The sequence below is a fragment of the Zootermopsis nevadensis genome, unplaced genomic scaffold, assembly GCF_977971745.1.
Source record: "Zootermopsis nevadensis isolate Lab colony 2312 unplaced genomic scaffold, Znev_1.0 Znev_ptg000028l, whole genome shotgun sequence".
In the NCBI taxonomy this organism is placed as follows: domain Eukaryota; kingdom Metazoa; phylum Arthropoda; class Insecta; order Blattodea; family Termopsidae; genus Zootermopsis; species Zootermopsis nevadensis.
The window spans coordinates 14,349,246-14,362,800 of NW_028259160.1; the positions used below are offsets into that span (position 1 = coordinate 14,349,246).

At 32.5% G+C, this 13,555-nt stretch overlaps 2 protein-coding genes and 1 long non-coding RNA gene across 5 annotated transcripts in view; 2 read left to right on the forward strand and 1 right to left on the reverse strand.

Moving 5' to 3' along the window:
* htt (huntingtin) overlaps window positions 1–239 on the forward strand; it is a 43,727-nt gene extending 43,488 nt beyond the window's left edge. For all 3 annotated transcript variants that reach the window (XR_002544080.2, XM_022070338.2, XM_087357545.1), the window contains exon 52: window positions 95–239. The gene's annotated coding sequence lies outside the window, so the exon portion shown is untranslated. The remainder of the gene's footprint in view (window positions 1–94) is intronic.
* On the reverse strand, window positions 42–1,510 carry LOC110832896 (uncharacterized). Its single transcript, XR_015537503.1, has 2 exons — window positions 1,437–1,510; window positions 42–413 (listed from the first exon to the last, which is right to left on the reverse strand). It is a non-coding gene; the product is annotated as an uncharacterized LOC110832896 (long non-coding RNA).
* On the forward strand, window positions 1,441–12,644 carry Icmt (isoprenylcysteine carboxylmethyltransferase ste14). The gene is made up of 4 exons (XM_022070339.2): window positions 1,441–1,801; window positions 3,544–3,805; window positions 4,644–4,861; window positions 10,782–12,644. The coding sequence occupies exons 1-4, from the start codon at window positions 1,610–1,612 to the stop codon at window positions 10,962–10,964; spliced, it is 855 nt and encodes a 284-aa protein (XP_021926031.1). The 5' UTR covers window positions 1,441–1,609; the 3' UTR covers window positions 10,965–12,644.
* Window positions 12,645–13,555: the final 911 nt, after the last annotated feature.

Genomic DNA, 13,555 nt, shown 5'->3' on the forward strand with positions numbered 1-13,555 from the left:
GAAATGTGTTGTGTTAATGTAATGAACATACACTGCACAAATGCAATTAAATCCAATTTATTGAATGTATATAAGACATTTCCTTTGTTTACAGGTCTTACACTGCAACTTGCATAACTCCAGTGTATATAACATATACCATTCCTTCAGTGTATAATTAAATAAATTAAAAGTAACATCCTTATTGTAAGTGTCAGTGTACTGTTGGTGATGAATTAAAAGCTACTTTATTATTTGGATAGTGTTATTTTTTCTTCTGTGTTTTATTGCAAAATGCTAAATGTCACTTTCTTATTCCTTTCTGTGAGAATGTTCAGTGTAACACCTCATCTCCAGTAACACCAACCTCACCTTCAATCTTTTCATGCAATGAAGTCTGCTGTGACCATGTTATGGTTTTATAATCATTGTGTCTGTAACAAAGGAATGCCACCATATAATTTGGAATTCCACATCATAGCAGTATAACCATTGCATCTAATGAAGGAAATCCCAGTATAAAGAATTATTTATCATGGTTTTGTGTCTTATTCATTATAGGTAGAGCAATAAAATGTACAATATATAACATTTGACAAATTTTAGTAATTTGTGCATAAATTGTCTTAATAATTTAAAGGAATGTAAACTATTTTCTTTAAGCATCTGGAAAATTGCAGTTTGCCTGTTTTATTTCTGTATTAAACTACTTACTGTGAGATAAATTAGTACTACAAATAGTTTTTATGAATGTGAATAGTTCAGGGTGAATACTCATATTCAAATTTTTTTTAGTGATCACTTTCTTATAATGTTGACACTATATTGGAAAGACCAAATACACCAAGCATTCAGGAATAGGCTAGTTGTAAGATTTGAGGTTTTCACAGCTGTGAGTATGAAGATTTCTGTCTTCTGAGTTGTTGCGCTGAGTAGTCTGGTCGATGTTAACCAACGTTTCAGAGGTCATACTGCCTCTGTCGGTTAACATCGACCAGACTACACAGTGCAACAACCCAGAAGACAGAAATCTTGAATAGGCTAGTTTTTTGTAGTCAGTGATAACATTTGAAATATTGATAACTTGTACTGGCTTCATTTGTGTAGTGTTTATTGGCCTCTTCAAAATGGCACATTTTGTAAAATAAAGCAGCACACTAGTAACATTTTGTTATGGTTTACAAATATGTAGGATTATACATTGTAAGGATAGGAGATGGCTGAATCTGGCCCAGGATCATGCCCAACAGTGGGTTCTGGTACCAAACATCAGGTTATTTATATAAAATAGATACTTCATGGCACAAGTCAAGGGTTTGGAAGATGTCATATGCAATCTTGAAGTAACAGGCAAGAGTAAAGAACCAATCAAACGGGTTGCAACTTAGTGGCTGTAGCCGAAACCAAGAGCACGATAATGAAACGAGTAATACCAGAATTGTTTTTCTTCAACGCACCTTGAGGGTGGTAAACTTGTTTTCGAATGCTGAAATCAAGGTTTTTTATGCAATCCACAGTTGTAGGCTTGTTCTCGATAAATCGTTTAATATGTTGTCGCGGGATAAGTTATTCAGTCTATGTGTAAATAATATGTATATTATTAATATGCGAAGATTAGCAGTGTGTTAAAATGTTAATATACAATGGAAAGATTAGTTTATATTGCTTTCTAGCATCGTTAATGATATGTTTACTGTTAATTTTACCAAGAATTACACCTTCGGGAAGCTGCATTCTTGATCATGTGTCGTGGATCCTACCTTCGTATTACATTATAATAAACGTGTTTTTGCTTCTTTGCTTTCGTGGATATGATTTTCAGGTAGTGTATATAATTTTAACAGTTTCCTAACTTTTTAGCATTTATTTTTAATGTATGTGAAAAATAAAACAGGTTCATACATATTCTGTTTGTTTTTTTACGTTAAATTGTGCCTGTGGAAGAATGAAGTAAATTTAGTGTATAACATAATATTTATGTGCCAACAAGCAGACGTATAGAGTAGAATTCGGATGATTCTGAAATTTTTTTGAAAAGGAGGATCGGGTTGGAAATGTTACCCTTGGGGACTAAATCTAGCAAAAACACTCGGGTTAGAGTTAGGTTAAATTTCAACCAATTTGGGTAGTTGTGAGGTACAATTGTTCAGGCACTGTGTTTACGAAGGTTCTTTGATATAATTAATTTGGTCTTCTCGGAGTTAATGTGGTAAAATACGACAGTCATGAATTAGTGTCATTATAGGCCACATTAGAACGTGTTGTAGTATGGCAGCTAGTTGTTATGCCCATTTTACTCTCACAACATTTTCACTTTTAATGTTTCTGTAAGAAATTTGAATATGGTCAAAGGTTAGACTGCTTCAGGATTGTTTTAGTTTATTTCAATTTGAATATATTGTGTTTGTATTGGATGTTATAAGCATGAACAAGACATGTGTTGTGAGAGATGTTTGTTGATATATATTATTTGGGCTGCATGTCTTCAGAAACATATGACACTATAAAATCCTCTCGGGCTATCAGCCATGGCAAGTGGTTAAAACATGACGAGGTCAGAGTTGGACCTCAAAATGTTGGTCTGTTCATGATTTAACCACTTGACGCGGCTGGTAGCCCGAGAGGATTTTATTGTACATAGTCGCCGTGAAAGCTCAAGATCATACATATGACACTAATTTTTCCCCAAATATTCTGATGTGTAGCTAGCATTGTATTTCCTGTTTATCTAATTCTATTGTATTTAGCATTTTGGTAGGCAGTTTTTTTATCTTATGTGTAAGAAATAGTATTCCAAGGCCCTTGTAACTCTATTGTGAATAACCACAATGGGTAAAATCCCTGTCAATGAAAAGGTTGCAGTTTACTGCAAGAAAATGAATGCTGAATGAGTAATGTTGCTGCTGTACGTGAAATTGCTGTTGGAATCAGAATGTTGTAGCTTAATTATATAATTTAAGTATTATGTGTATATTATGCTTCATCTCTCATAGAGTCAGATACACAACCTTGGTTGCAAATAAATGAAGACAGCTGTTATGAACATTTTGTCATTTAGCATCTTCCTTTCTTTTCAGTTTGCAATAGTGTTTACAGTATGGTTCTAAACTTATAGCAGACAGTAGAGTGGTTTGTGGCAGATTTATGCAAAGTTAGCCAGTATTTCCAGATTTTGTCCCTAATTTGTGATGACAAATATTTCATCTAGCATGATAAAGAAGATTTAAAAATATATAGTCATGGTTTTATAAGTTTACCAATATATTTAATAAAAGAGTAAATTAATAAACTTTATCTTTTAATTAATAATATAGAGGAAACCATTTTATTTTTTAAATACAATTTTTACCAGAATGTTGTGTACATAAGATGTTTCCCAGTCCTAGCTACTACATGTCCCACTCATTATAACATTATTGATTTGATAGTAGGTGGCCTATATATATATCACATATTTTATAACTATGTAATGTCCTGATTTGCCTTTTCATCCTTTTGATACTTATAGGATATTTTATTTCCTTTCACTGTTAATGTATTGCTATTTTTTTCTCCCACTTGCAGGTTGCAATTCGTGCTGCCTTCATTGGTTTCATTTTCTCTGTTGGACTGTTCTTGGCAGACTTGGCACCTCCATCATATCATGTATTTGGATGGTACATGTGCTTCATGTCATTCTTCCATTATTCAGAGTTCTTGATGATAGCATTGACAAACCCAAGAACTCTGTCACTTGACTCCTTCATACTGAACCATAGTATAGAGTATGGTGTTGCTGCTTTTGCCAGTTGGGTGGAATTCTTCATAGAACGATGGATTTTTCCAGGTAACTTCTCAGTAATATATTACAGTACATTGCCTAAATATGGCTCATTATGTAAATGATGGAAAGGGTTTTGATAACCTTCAAAAACAATACAGAAAGCTCAGTACATAACTAATATATTTTCTTAGATAATCCTTTGTCAGGTCTAAATATCTTCCTCTGTGATTTCATCTTAAACATCACCAATCAGTGTCCTTTCCATAAAGTTAGAGACAGAGACCAAGTTCTGCACCCAAATATTAAGACAAAATAATAGGAATGTGGGTTAAATGACAGCTGGTGCAACGAGACACGAAAACCAGCTTGGCTTGTGCGGTAACAGACATGACTAATGCTCAGTCATTTCATGATTCATGTTGTGCTACTAAAAAACATTGACTCAGTTGTGTTTGCTTATATTTTGTCTGTAAATTATAAAGACAATGAAAAATAATTGTTGTATTTCAAAATTAGGTGGATGGAAAGTTTCCCAGAGTCACAGTAGGAAAATTATTTTTCATGTTTGCATTCTCTTTATGAAAGTGTAAGGATTGGGAAACCTGGTTTTGATGGTTAGACATTATTACAATTTACTGTAGAGAGACAGCATGGTAGGTAAAGATTGAATTGAGTTGACTCAGTACAGAATATAGTGATGGACTTTTTTGCTACTTTCTACTGCATTAGATTTGACAGGTGAGATTGTTTAGGCCAGCAGACCTTACTAATAAGCAGTATTGTCATATTGCTTATCTCACTGCCCTGTTGTTGGCAGTCAATACTGTCTGTGCCTTCATGATATGCTTCTTAGGTTTTGGGACACAACTTTTATGAAGCTTCATTTTACAATTTTCTGCAGATTTAAAGGAGCTTACCACAGTGAGCCTTGTTGGTGTGCTGCTCTGTGTTGGTGGTGAGTTACTCCGTAAACTGGCAATGTTCACTGCCAAAACAAACTTCAATCATATTGTTCAGAGTGTACATGAGGAGGGTCATCAGTTAGTGACACATGGAGTGTATAAATACTGCAGACATCCCAGTTATGTGGGTTGGTTCTACTGGTCTATAGGCACTCAGGTATGCACATAAGTATGGAAAATTAGTATCTTGGTATGAATGCATAAATGCATGTGTAATAGAGATGGTATGCCTGTCCTTCCACATATTCCAAAATTACTCAAAGAATTTTGCTGAAATAATTTTATTTTAGACCATGAAATGCAACAAATAGCACTGTTCATTCACTGATATCAGGAGCCTTTAATGATGGTTTAACATCAGCAGAGTTCCTTAAGGTATCCATTGTGTGGAATCACTGCTAGTATTGTTACATGAGTGTAATTTGATGATCTCACAACAGTGAAGATGTCATTGGTATCAACCTATGAGTCCACATGGTGTCAACCCAAAAGAACAACATTGAAAATCTTACAATACTTTTATTTTCCGTCGTTTACACAAGCTTATTGTTAAAATCATATAAAATTTCACATAAAATTGTTACATTTTAAAATTGACGACATGTTTCGATATACAATCTTATCATCGTCAGGTCTATCAAAATTAAAATTAAAATCTGGTGTATCTGTTGCTCTGCTTATATTGTTTTTGTTTTTACTCGTTTTTACTACATCTCCAGGCTTCTTCGATTTTATTTTTGGAGACGCGCCTGGGTGCCTATATCTGCAAAATCAATTTTAATTTTCATATCGTGATAAGGCTACCGAAATAGGAAATGGAATAATATTACTCTAATTTATAATATTTTAAGGAATTATTCAAATATATCGTATTACAAGCAAAATGAATGCAATCACAAAATATAAAGTATTATAACATACCGGGTTGTGTATGAGGTGCGTGTCCGTTGTTATTGAATGGCAGACAGTAACTGAGTTGTGAGTATCGTGTATGGCTATATATATATTGGGTGAAAGTTGTTTAGGGGGTTGGGTCAATGGACTGTAGAATGTTAAATATCGGATTGTTCGTGTAAATGTTGCTGTCGTTTAATGCAAGGTTCTGTTTATGTGTTCTTTGTATATGATATTTCTCTATGGTGTCTCTATGTCGTTTATTTTGTATTATTTTTATAATGTCCAATGTATGTTCTATTTTGTTGTATGAATGTCCTGTGTTTAATATATGCTTTGCATATGCTGAATGGTCTTTATTATGTTTTATTGCTGTAATATGTTCTTTATATCTTTGATTAAAGGTGCGTCCAGTTTGGCCTATATAGGTTAACGGGCAATCATTGCATTTCAACCTATATATGCCTGGTTTTTCGTATTGATTTGTTGTATCTATTTGTGGTTTTTGTTTCAAGATGTTTTTTATAGTGTTTTTTGTTCTAAATGCTATTTTTATGTTATTTGTTTTAAATGTTTTTGTTATATATTTGGTTTCTTTTCCTATATATGTGAATGTGGCCCATTTGTTTTGTTTATTTTCGTTTCCGTCTTCATTTATGTTGTTTATATTGTTTATTTTATTTTTGGGTTTTACTTCATGATTATTATATCCGTTTTCTATTAGAATTTGTTTTATTGTGTTACATTCAATTTGTTTGTTTACTGTAGTTATGGGATATGTATTTTTCCTGTTTATTAAGTAGTTAATAGCCATCTGTTTATGTTCATTCGGATGGCATGAAGAGGCATGTATTATGGTGCTTGTATTTGTGGGCTTTCTGTATATTTTGAATTCGAAGTTATTTTCGTTTCGTATTATAGTTAGATCTAAATAATTTAATTTGTTATTTTGTTCTTTTTCTAAAGTGAATTGTATATTTTGATTTATGTTGTTAAATTCATTTAAAACATTTTTTATGTCTGTATTTTTTCCATCAAAAATCATGAGTATATCGTCAACATATCTACTATAGTATTTAATTTGATATTTATTTAATATATTTACTATGTAATCATGTTCGAGATATTGTAAGAATATTTCAGATAATATGCTCGAGGTGGGAGCTCCCATAGGTAATCCTGTTTCTTGTTTCCAATATTCATTGTTGAATTGGAAATAATTTTGGTTAATAATAATGTTAGTTATGTTTGTAATTTCATTTATTAGATCTGTATTTATATTCTGTCTATTTAGAATATCTCTTACAACATCTCGTAGCATGCTTGTTGGAATATTTGTATACATATTATTGATGTCAAAAGAACAAATTTGTATATTTTTATTATTATGAAAATTTAGTTGTTGGATTTCATTTATTAATTTTATAGAATTTGTTATATTAAAGGTATTTGGTAAATTACAATATTCTTTTAAAATGTTTTGCATTTTTATTGCTATTTTATATGCAGGGGCTGATGTCCAACTTATTAATGGTCTGATAGAGTATGGGTTCTTATGTAGTTTAATTTGTCCTGTGATGATTGGTGCGGTGGCGCTATGATTATAGTATTGTGTTTTGGGATGGTTAAAAATGTTATTACACTTTTGGGTTATTTTTTGTATTTCCTTTTGATATTTTAGTGTTGGGTTTTGTGTTAGTTGTGTGAATTCATTTTTGTTTATAAATTGAGTGATGTATTTTTGGTATTGTTCTATAGAGAGTATCACAAACCTAGCACTGGAAGCAGAAACTGCAATAAATCTAATTCCTATACAAAAACAAGATCATATACGACACATAATAGCAGACAAAATTGAACACCTAATTAAACAAAACAAAAAGAACGATCAATATAATAAAACACATAATAATGAATGGAAATTAATAAAAAATATCAAACAAAAATTACAACAAAATAAACTAACAATTACGCAAGCAGATAAAGGAAAAACCATCATAATACTCTCTATAGAACAATACCAAAAATACATCACTCAATTTATAAACAAAAATGAATTCACACAACTAACACAAAACCCAACACTAAAATATCAAAAGGAAATACAAAAAATAACCCAAAAGTGTAATAACATTTTTAACCATCCCAAAACACAATACTATAATCATAGCGCCACCGCACCAATCATCACAGGACAAATTAAACTACATAAGAACCCATACTCTATCAGACCATTAATAAATTGGACATCAGCCCCTGCATATAAAATAGCAATAAAAATGCAAAACATTTTAAAAGAATATTGTAATTTACCAAATACCTTTAATATAACAAATTCTATAAAATTAATAAATGAAATCCAACAACTAAATTTTCATAATAATAAAAATATACAAATTTGTTCTTTTGACATCAATAATATGTATACAAATATTCCAACAAGCATGCTACGAGATGTTGTAAGAGATATTCTAAATAGACAGAATATAAATACAGATCTAATAAATGAAATTACAAACATAACTAACATTATTATTAACCAAAATTATTTCCAATTCAACAATGAATATTGGAAACAAGAAACAGGATTACCTATGGGAGCTCCCACCTCGAGCATATTATCTGAAATATTCTTACAATATCTCGAACATGATTACATAGTAAATATATTAAATAAATATCAAATTAAATACTATAGTAGATATGTTGACGATATACTCATGATTTTTGATGGAAAAAATACAGACATAAAAAATGTTTTAAATGAATTTAACAACATAAATCAAAATATACAATTCACTTTAGAAAAAGAACAAAATAACAAATTAAATTATTTAGATCTAACTATAATACGAAACGAAAATAACTTCGAATTCAAAATATACAGAAAGCCCACAAATACAAGCACCATAATACATGCCTCTTCATGCCATCCGAATGAACATAAACAGATGGCTATTAACTACTTAATAAACAGGAAAAATACATATCCCATAACTACAGTAAACAAACAAATTGAATGTAACACAATAAAACAAATTCTAATAGAAAACGGATATAATAATCATGAAGTAAAACCCAAAAATAAAATAAACAATATAAACAACATAAATGAAGACGGAAACGAAAATAAACAAAACAAATGGGCCACATTCACATATATAGGAAAAGAAACCAAATATATAACAAAAACATTTAAAACAAATAACATAAAAATAGCATTTAGAACAAAAAACACTATAAAAAACATCTTGAAACAAAAACCACAAATAGATACAACAAATCAATACGAAAAACCAGGCATATATAGGTTGAAATGCAATGATTGCCCGTTAACCTATATAGGCCAAACTGGACGCACCTTTAATCAAAGATATAAAGAACATATTACAGCAATAAAACATAATAAAGACCATTCAGCATATGCAAAGCATATATTAAACACAGGACATTCATACAACAAAATAGAACATACATTGGACATTATAAAAATAATACAAAATAAACGACATAGAGACACCATAGAGAAATATCATATACAAAGAACACATAAACAGAACCTTGCATTAAACGACAGCAACATTTACACGAACAATCCGATATTTAACATTCTACAGTCCATTGACCCAACCCCCTAAACAACTTTCACCCAATATATATATAGCCATACACGATACTCACAACTCAGTTACTGTCTGCCATTCAATAACAACGGACACGCACCTCATACACAACCCGGTATGTTATAATACTTTATATTTTGTGATTGCATTCATTTTGCTTGTAATACGATATATTTGAATAATTCCTTAAAATATTATAAATTAGAGTAATATTATTCCATTTCCTATTTCGGTAGCCTTATCACGATATGAAAATTAAAATTGATTTTGCAGATATAGGCACCCAGGCGCGTCTCCAAAAATAAAATCGAAGAAGCCTGGAGATGTAGTAAAAACGAGTAAAAACAAAAACAATATAAGCAGAGCAACAGATACACCAGATTTTAATTTTAATTTTGATAGACCTGACGATGATAAGATTGTATATCGAAACATGTCGTCAATTTTAAAATGTAACAATTTTATGTGAAATTTTATATGATTTTAACAATAAGCTTGTGTAAACGACGGAAAATAAAAGTATTGTATTGAAACACAAGCATGATGCAATTAAGATATAAGCTAAATTGAAAATCTTGTATTTTATAAGAAACAAGTTATGGTACCACTGCCATTACATTGCTAAATAAGACAGTGTCCATATGAAGTTGATATTCAGTTTTAAAATTTAAAGTGATTGGCCCTGTTTAGCATATAATTATTTCCCAGTCTTGTTTCTGTGTGCATTATTTTGAAAGTTCATGTTGTAGGTGAAATATCTGGTGTTCTCTTTTATTATCTGTTCTGTTACTCTCTGTGAGTGCTGTACTAACCAGTTACTTTACTTTTTATCCTACGTCATCACTGTCATCATCATTTATTGATATTTCTTCTACTTTCCTCTTCTTCCTTAAGTGTTCATGTTGTACCTTTCATCCACACTTTCCTTTGTCTATTTTGGATATCTTCTGCTTTGCCGTTGGTTTTTCACGTTTTGACATATTTATTTCTCATACTCTCAAAGGAATCTTGTTGTCTTCCATACATATGTCCAGGGCTGTGGAGTCGGGGTCTGTAAAAATGTACCGACTCCGACCTCGATATAAAATCTTAAGAAAATACCATTCTAACACTTTCACTACCGTGTGAGCCACCGGCGGCCTCACGCTTAGGGAGATTCAATGACGTGTTGAGCCACATGGTGTGGGAATAATGCTTTGTAACTTTGGCTCTGGTACCTTAAGAATACAAACTGTCTACAAATCAACTGATTTCTGCAATAATTATTAGATTTATATTTAAATATAGGATACTAAAAAGTAGCCTGATGATTCACGTGATGGTGATGAAATTTCTTGTGGCACCATTTACCACTTTAGTAGGTTTATCATTATTATTATTACATATTGAGCTTTTATGGAGGAGTCAGAGTTGGAGCAGGAGTTGGAGTTGGAGGTTTTAGTACCGACTCCACAGCCCTGCATGTGTCCATATTGTTGTATCCATAGGGTTTTGCTGCATATATGACATAAACCCATCACATATAATTTTGTGTACTATAGTGTGTATTTTTTGTGACAGTTGATATTGGTCAACCCTGTGTGCACTGTTGCTTATACAGTGGCCAGTTGGAGGTTCTTCCATGACCGTGTGTTCATAGAAGAGAATACTCTCCTTCACTTCTTTGGAGATGACTACTACCAGTATCAGAAACGCGTGAGCACAGGTCTGCCCTTTATACAGGGTTACAAAGTAGAGTTGTGAAAACATGTCATGTGTAGCACATTTGAGGAGTACATGAATACAGTCTTCTAGCATATGTTCTTCCATATATTTCTCACTTATTTTGTATAAAATATGGACGAAGTTGTGTTATGTGGCTTTTGAAATTTTGTTAGAGTAAATATTATGGTGATGAATCATATACTGCATAGAGAATTTAGAATAGCGATTAAAAATAGGGAGATGCATTTAAAATGATGTAAAAGTAAACCATTTTAGTGCTGTACTTACTGTATTTTATTGAAACTTTGAACAAAGCTATAGGAATCCGTATAGAGTATGGAGATAATCATTATGCATTAACATGCCTCCTTGGTGTTCATGGCACAGGCAGTATTAAGCATTCAGATTTTTGTAGGTCCTGCCCAATATTTGTGGTAACATTTGTTCCAATGCAGTAACAATCCTGCACTTTGGATCTGTAATGTAGCTTGGATGATCAGCTTGTCAGTGATGTTTCCTTTTAGTTCATATCAGTCCATTAGGACTACTTTACATAAGGGTATAAATCAGGGGTCATCAACCTGGTCCCTACCGCCCACTAGTGGGCGATTCAAGCTTTCATGGAGGGCGGTGGGGGTTTTTGTCCATTGTTACAAATTTTGTTCTTCCTCCATATATCGAATACATTGCTAACAACTTCGCGAGTTTGACTTTTTAAAATATGCTTTTGCAATTTACTTTTGAATTCCACCTCTAAACTTTGAATATAGATAATAATTCACCGGACACTTCTCGAAGTATACTCGTGGACGAGGGAGCAACGAATGAGCTCCATAGCCAAAGGCATGAGTTTAGTGCGCATAACGAGTGTTGGGGTTTACCACCAGCAGTCACTCAGTCTTTGAGCTGTACCTCTTTCATGGTGGTGGGCAGTACGTGTGGCACCGGTGGGCGGTAAGGAAATGTTACCTTCAACAAAGATACAAAAGTGGGCGGTGGGTATAAAAAGGTTGACGACCCCTGGTATAAATAAATATTTCATTAGAGTACCAGTCACCAATCAGTTCCATTAGAATAGAATTTATTAACATTCCATAGATCCTTAATAGGCCTAAGCCAAGGATGTAGAACAGGTCATAGCACAAATACAATACTTGTTTCTAGTACAAATATAAATACATAGTTATAAGAGCTATTTACAGGTTTTTGGAACTACAGTATTACAGCAAAATAATTATGATGAGAAACCATCACCATTGTTACTTACACATATTTATAAATTCTTCTACTGAGTAGGAGTGAGATAGGACATACTCTTTTAACGCTGGCTTAAACATTTTTATATTGTGGTATTACAAATACATTGTTAGAAAACTACTCAGACTACCTAGATTTGGACATTCTCCCCAATTTTTATTAAGTGTATATATATTATGTACAAATTTTATGTGTAGTGAGCTGCTTCTATAGTGTAGTAAGGTTTATATTTAACTTATATGATCTAAAATTAAATTCACTTGATAGCTTCCCAGTTATCTGTTAATTTTATGAGATCTGTGTAAAAAATACAAAAATATATTTGCCCACATCTTTCTGTTAGTGCCATAAAACCTATGTGTTGCAGGTACCATACTTGTGGTTAAAGTAGTTCCACAAGTAAATTCCTGTTTATCACTGTCACTATGGTCTAGCTTGAAGACTGCCACAATTTCCTTGTCACTTCATGTGTTTGAAATAACTTCTGAATTCTCTGAAAAGCCAACCCATTCCTACTTATCCTAGGTGCACAGACAATAAACTGCAAGAAAACCTTGTTTCCATTTTCATCTGCATACAGGTAATAAACATATTAGCTTTAAGAGTTGCAAATCTTTGCATACATATACGTGTCTCTGAACACTGTATGTATATCTGATCTAGAGACAAAATTAAAGGAATGATGGACACTGATAAGGGGGTTAGAAACCACATTTAATAGTGACTCTTGTTGAGGTGACAGAAGTCTGACATGAATTTATTCATGATAAAGTAAACACAAAGACTGGCACCCATCCTTAAATTAGCACAAATCTGAATGTACTAACCATATTTAAATTACCAAACTAAATCACACAAAGAAAGTAGTCATGATATTACAAACACAAACTACATGGGCATAACCATACTTATATACAAACATGTAGTCGAAAGAGTGATAGTGGTTTCAGATATAATTACCCTTTCTTAGCAAATACATGGACACTGAATTTTTACTCAATTAGAAAAAGTTATATCACATTCTTATTTGTGTGTGCTCTGCATTCATGGAGTACCTCAACAGCAAAGCATATTGAAAACCAAGGACCCCTAAGCCTTGTTAGGATGCCTCGACATATACATGCCCACTGCTTTTCTAACTGTAGTGTTTGAGAAATACCAGAGGAATCGAATAGCTAATGAGGTTGCCTTAGTAATTGCTTGATATCACCCCCACCAGAAGTTTATGTGATTATGTACACGTAGTTGCTCGTATTTTTTAGAGGTGTCACAAATTCAGTCGACCTTCCACAGTAGATAGTCCGCATCATCGTGATGAGTTGCTAGCAACACAAATCGCACTAGCTTTCATCCGTGACTTATATCATCCTTGG

Excerpts from the sequence above, each read along its gene's own strand:
- Icmt (XM_022070339.2), top strand. The coding sequence starts at position 1,610 with ATGTTAATATACAATGGAAAGATTAGTTTATATTGCTTTCTAGCATCG. Across the intron at positions 1,802-3,543 it reads TTCGTGGATATGATTTTCAG|GTTGCAATTCGTGCTGCCTT; the intron begins GTAGTGTATATA and ends TCCCACTTGCAG. Across the intron at positions 3,806-4,643 it reads AGAACGATGGATTTTTCCAG|ATTTAAAGGAGCTTACCACA; the intron begins GTAACTTCTCAG and ends AATTTTCTGCAG.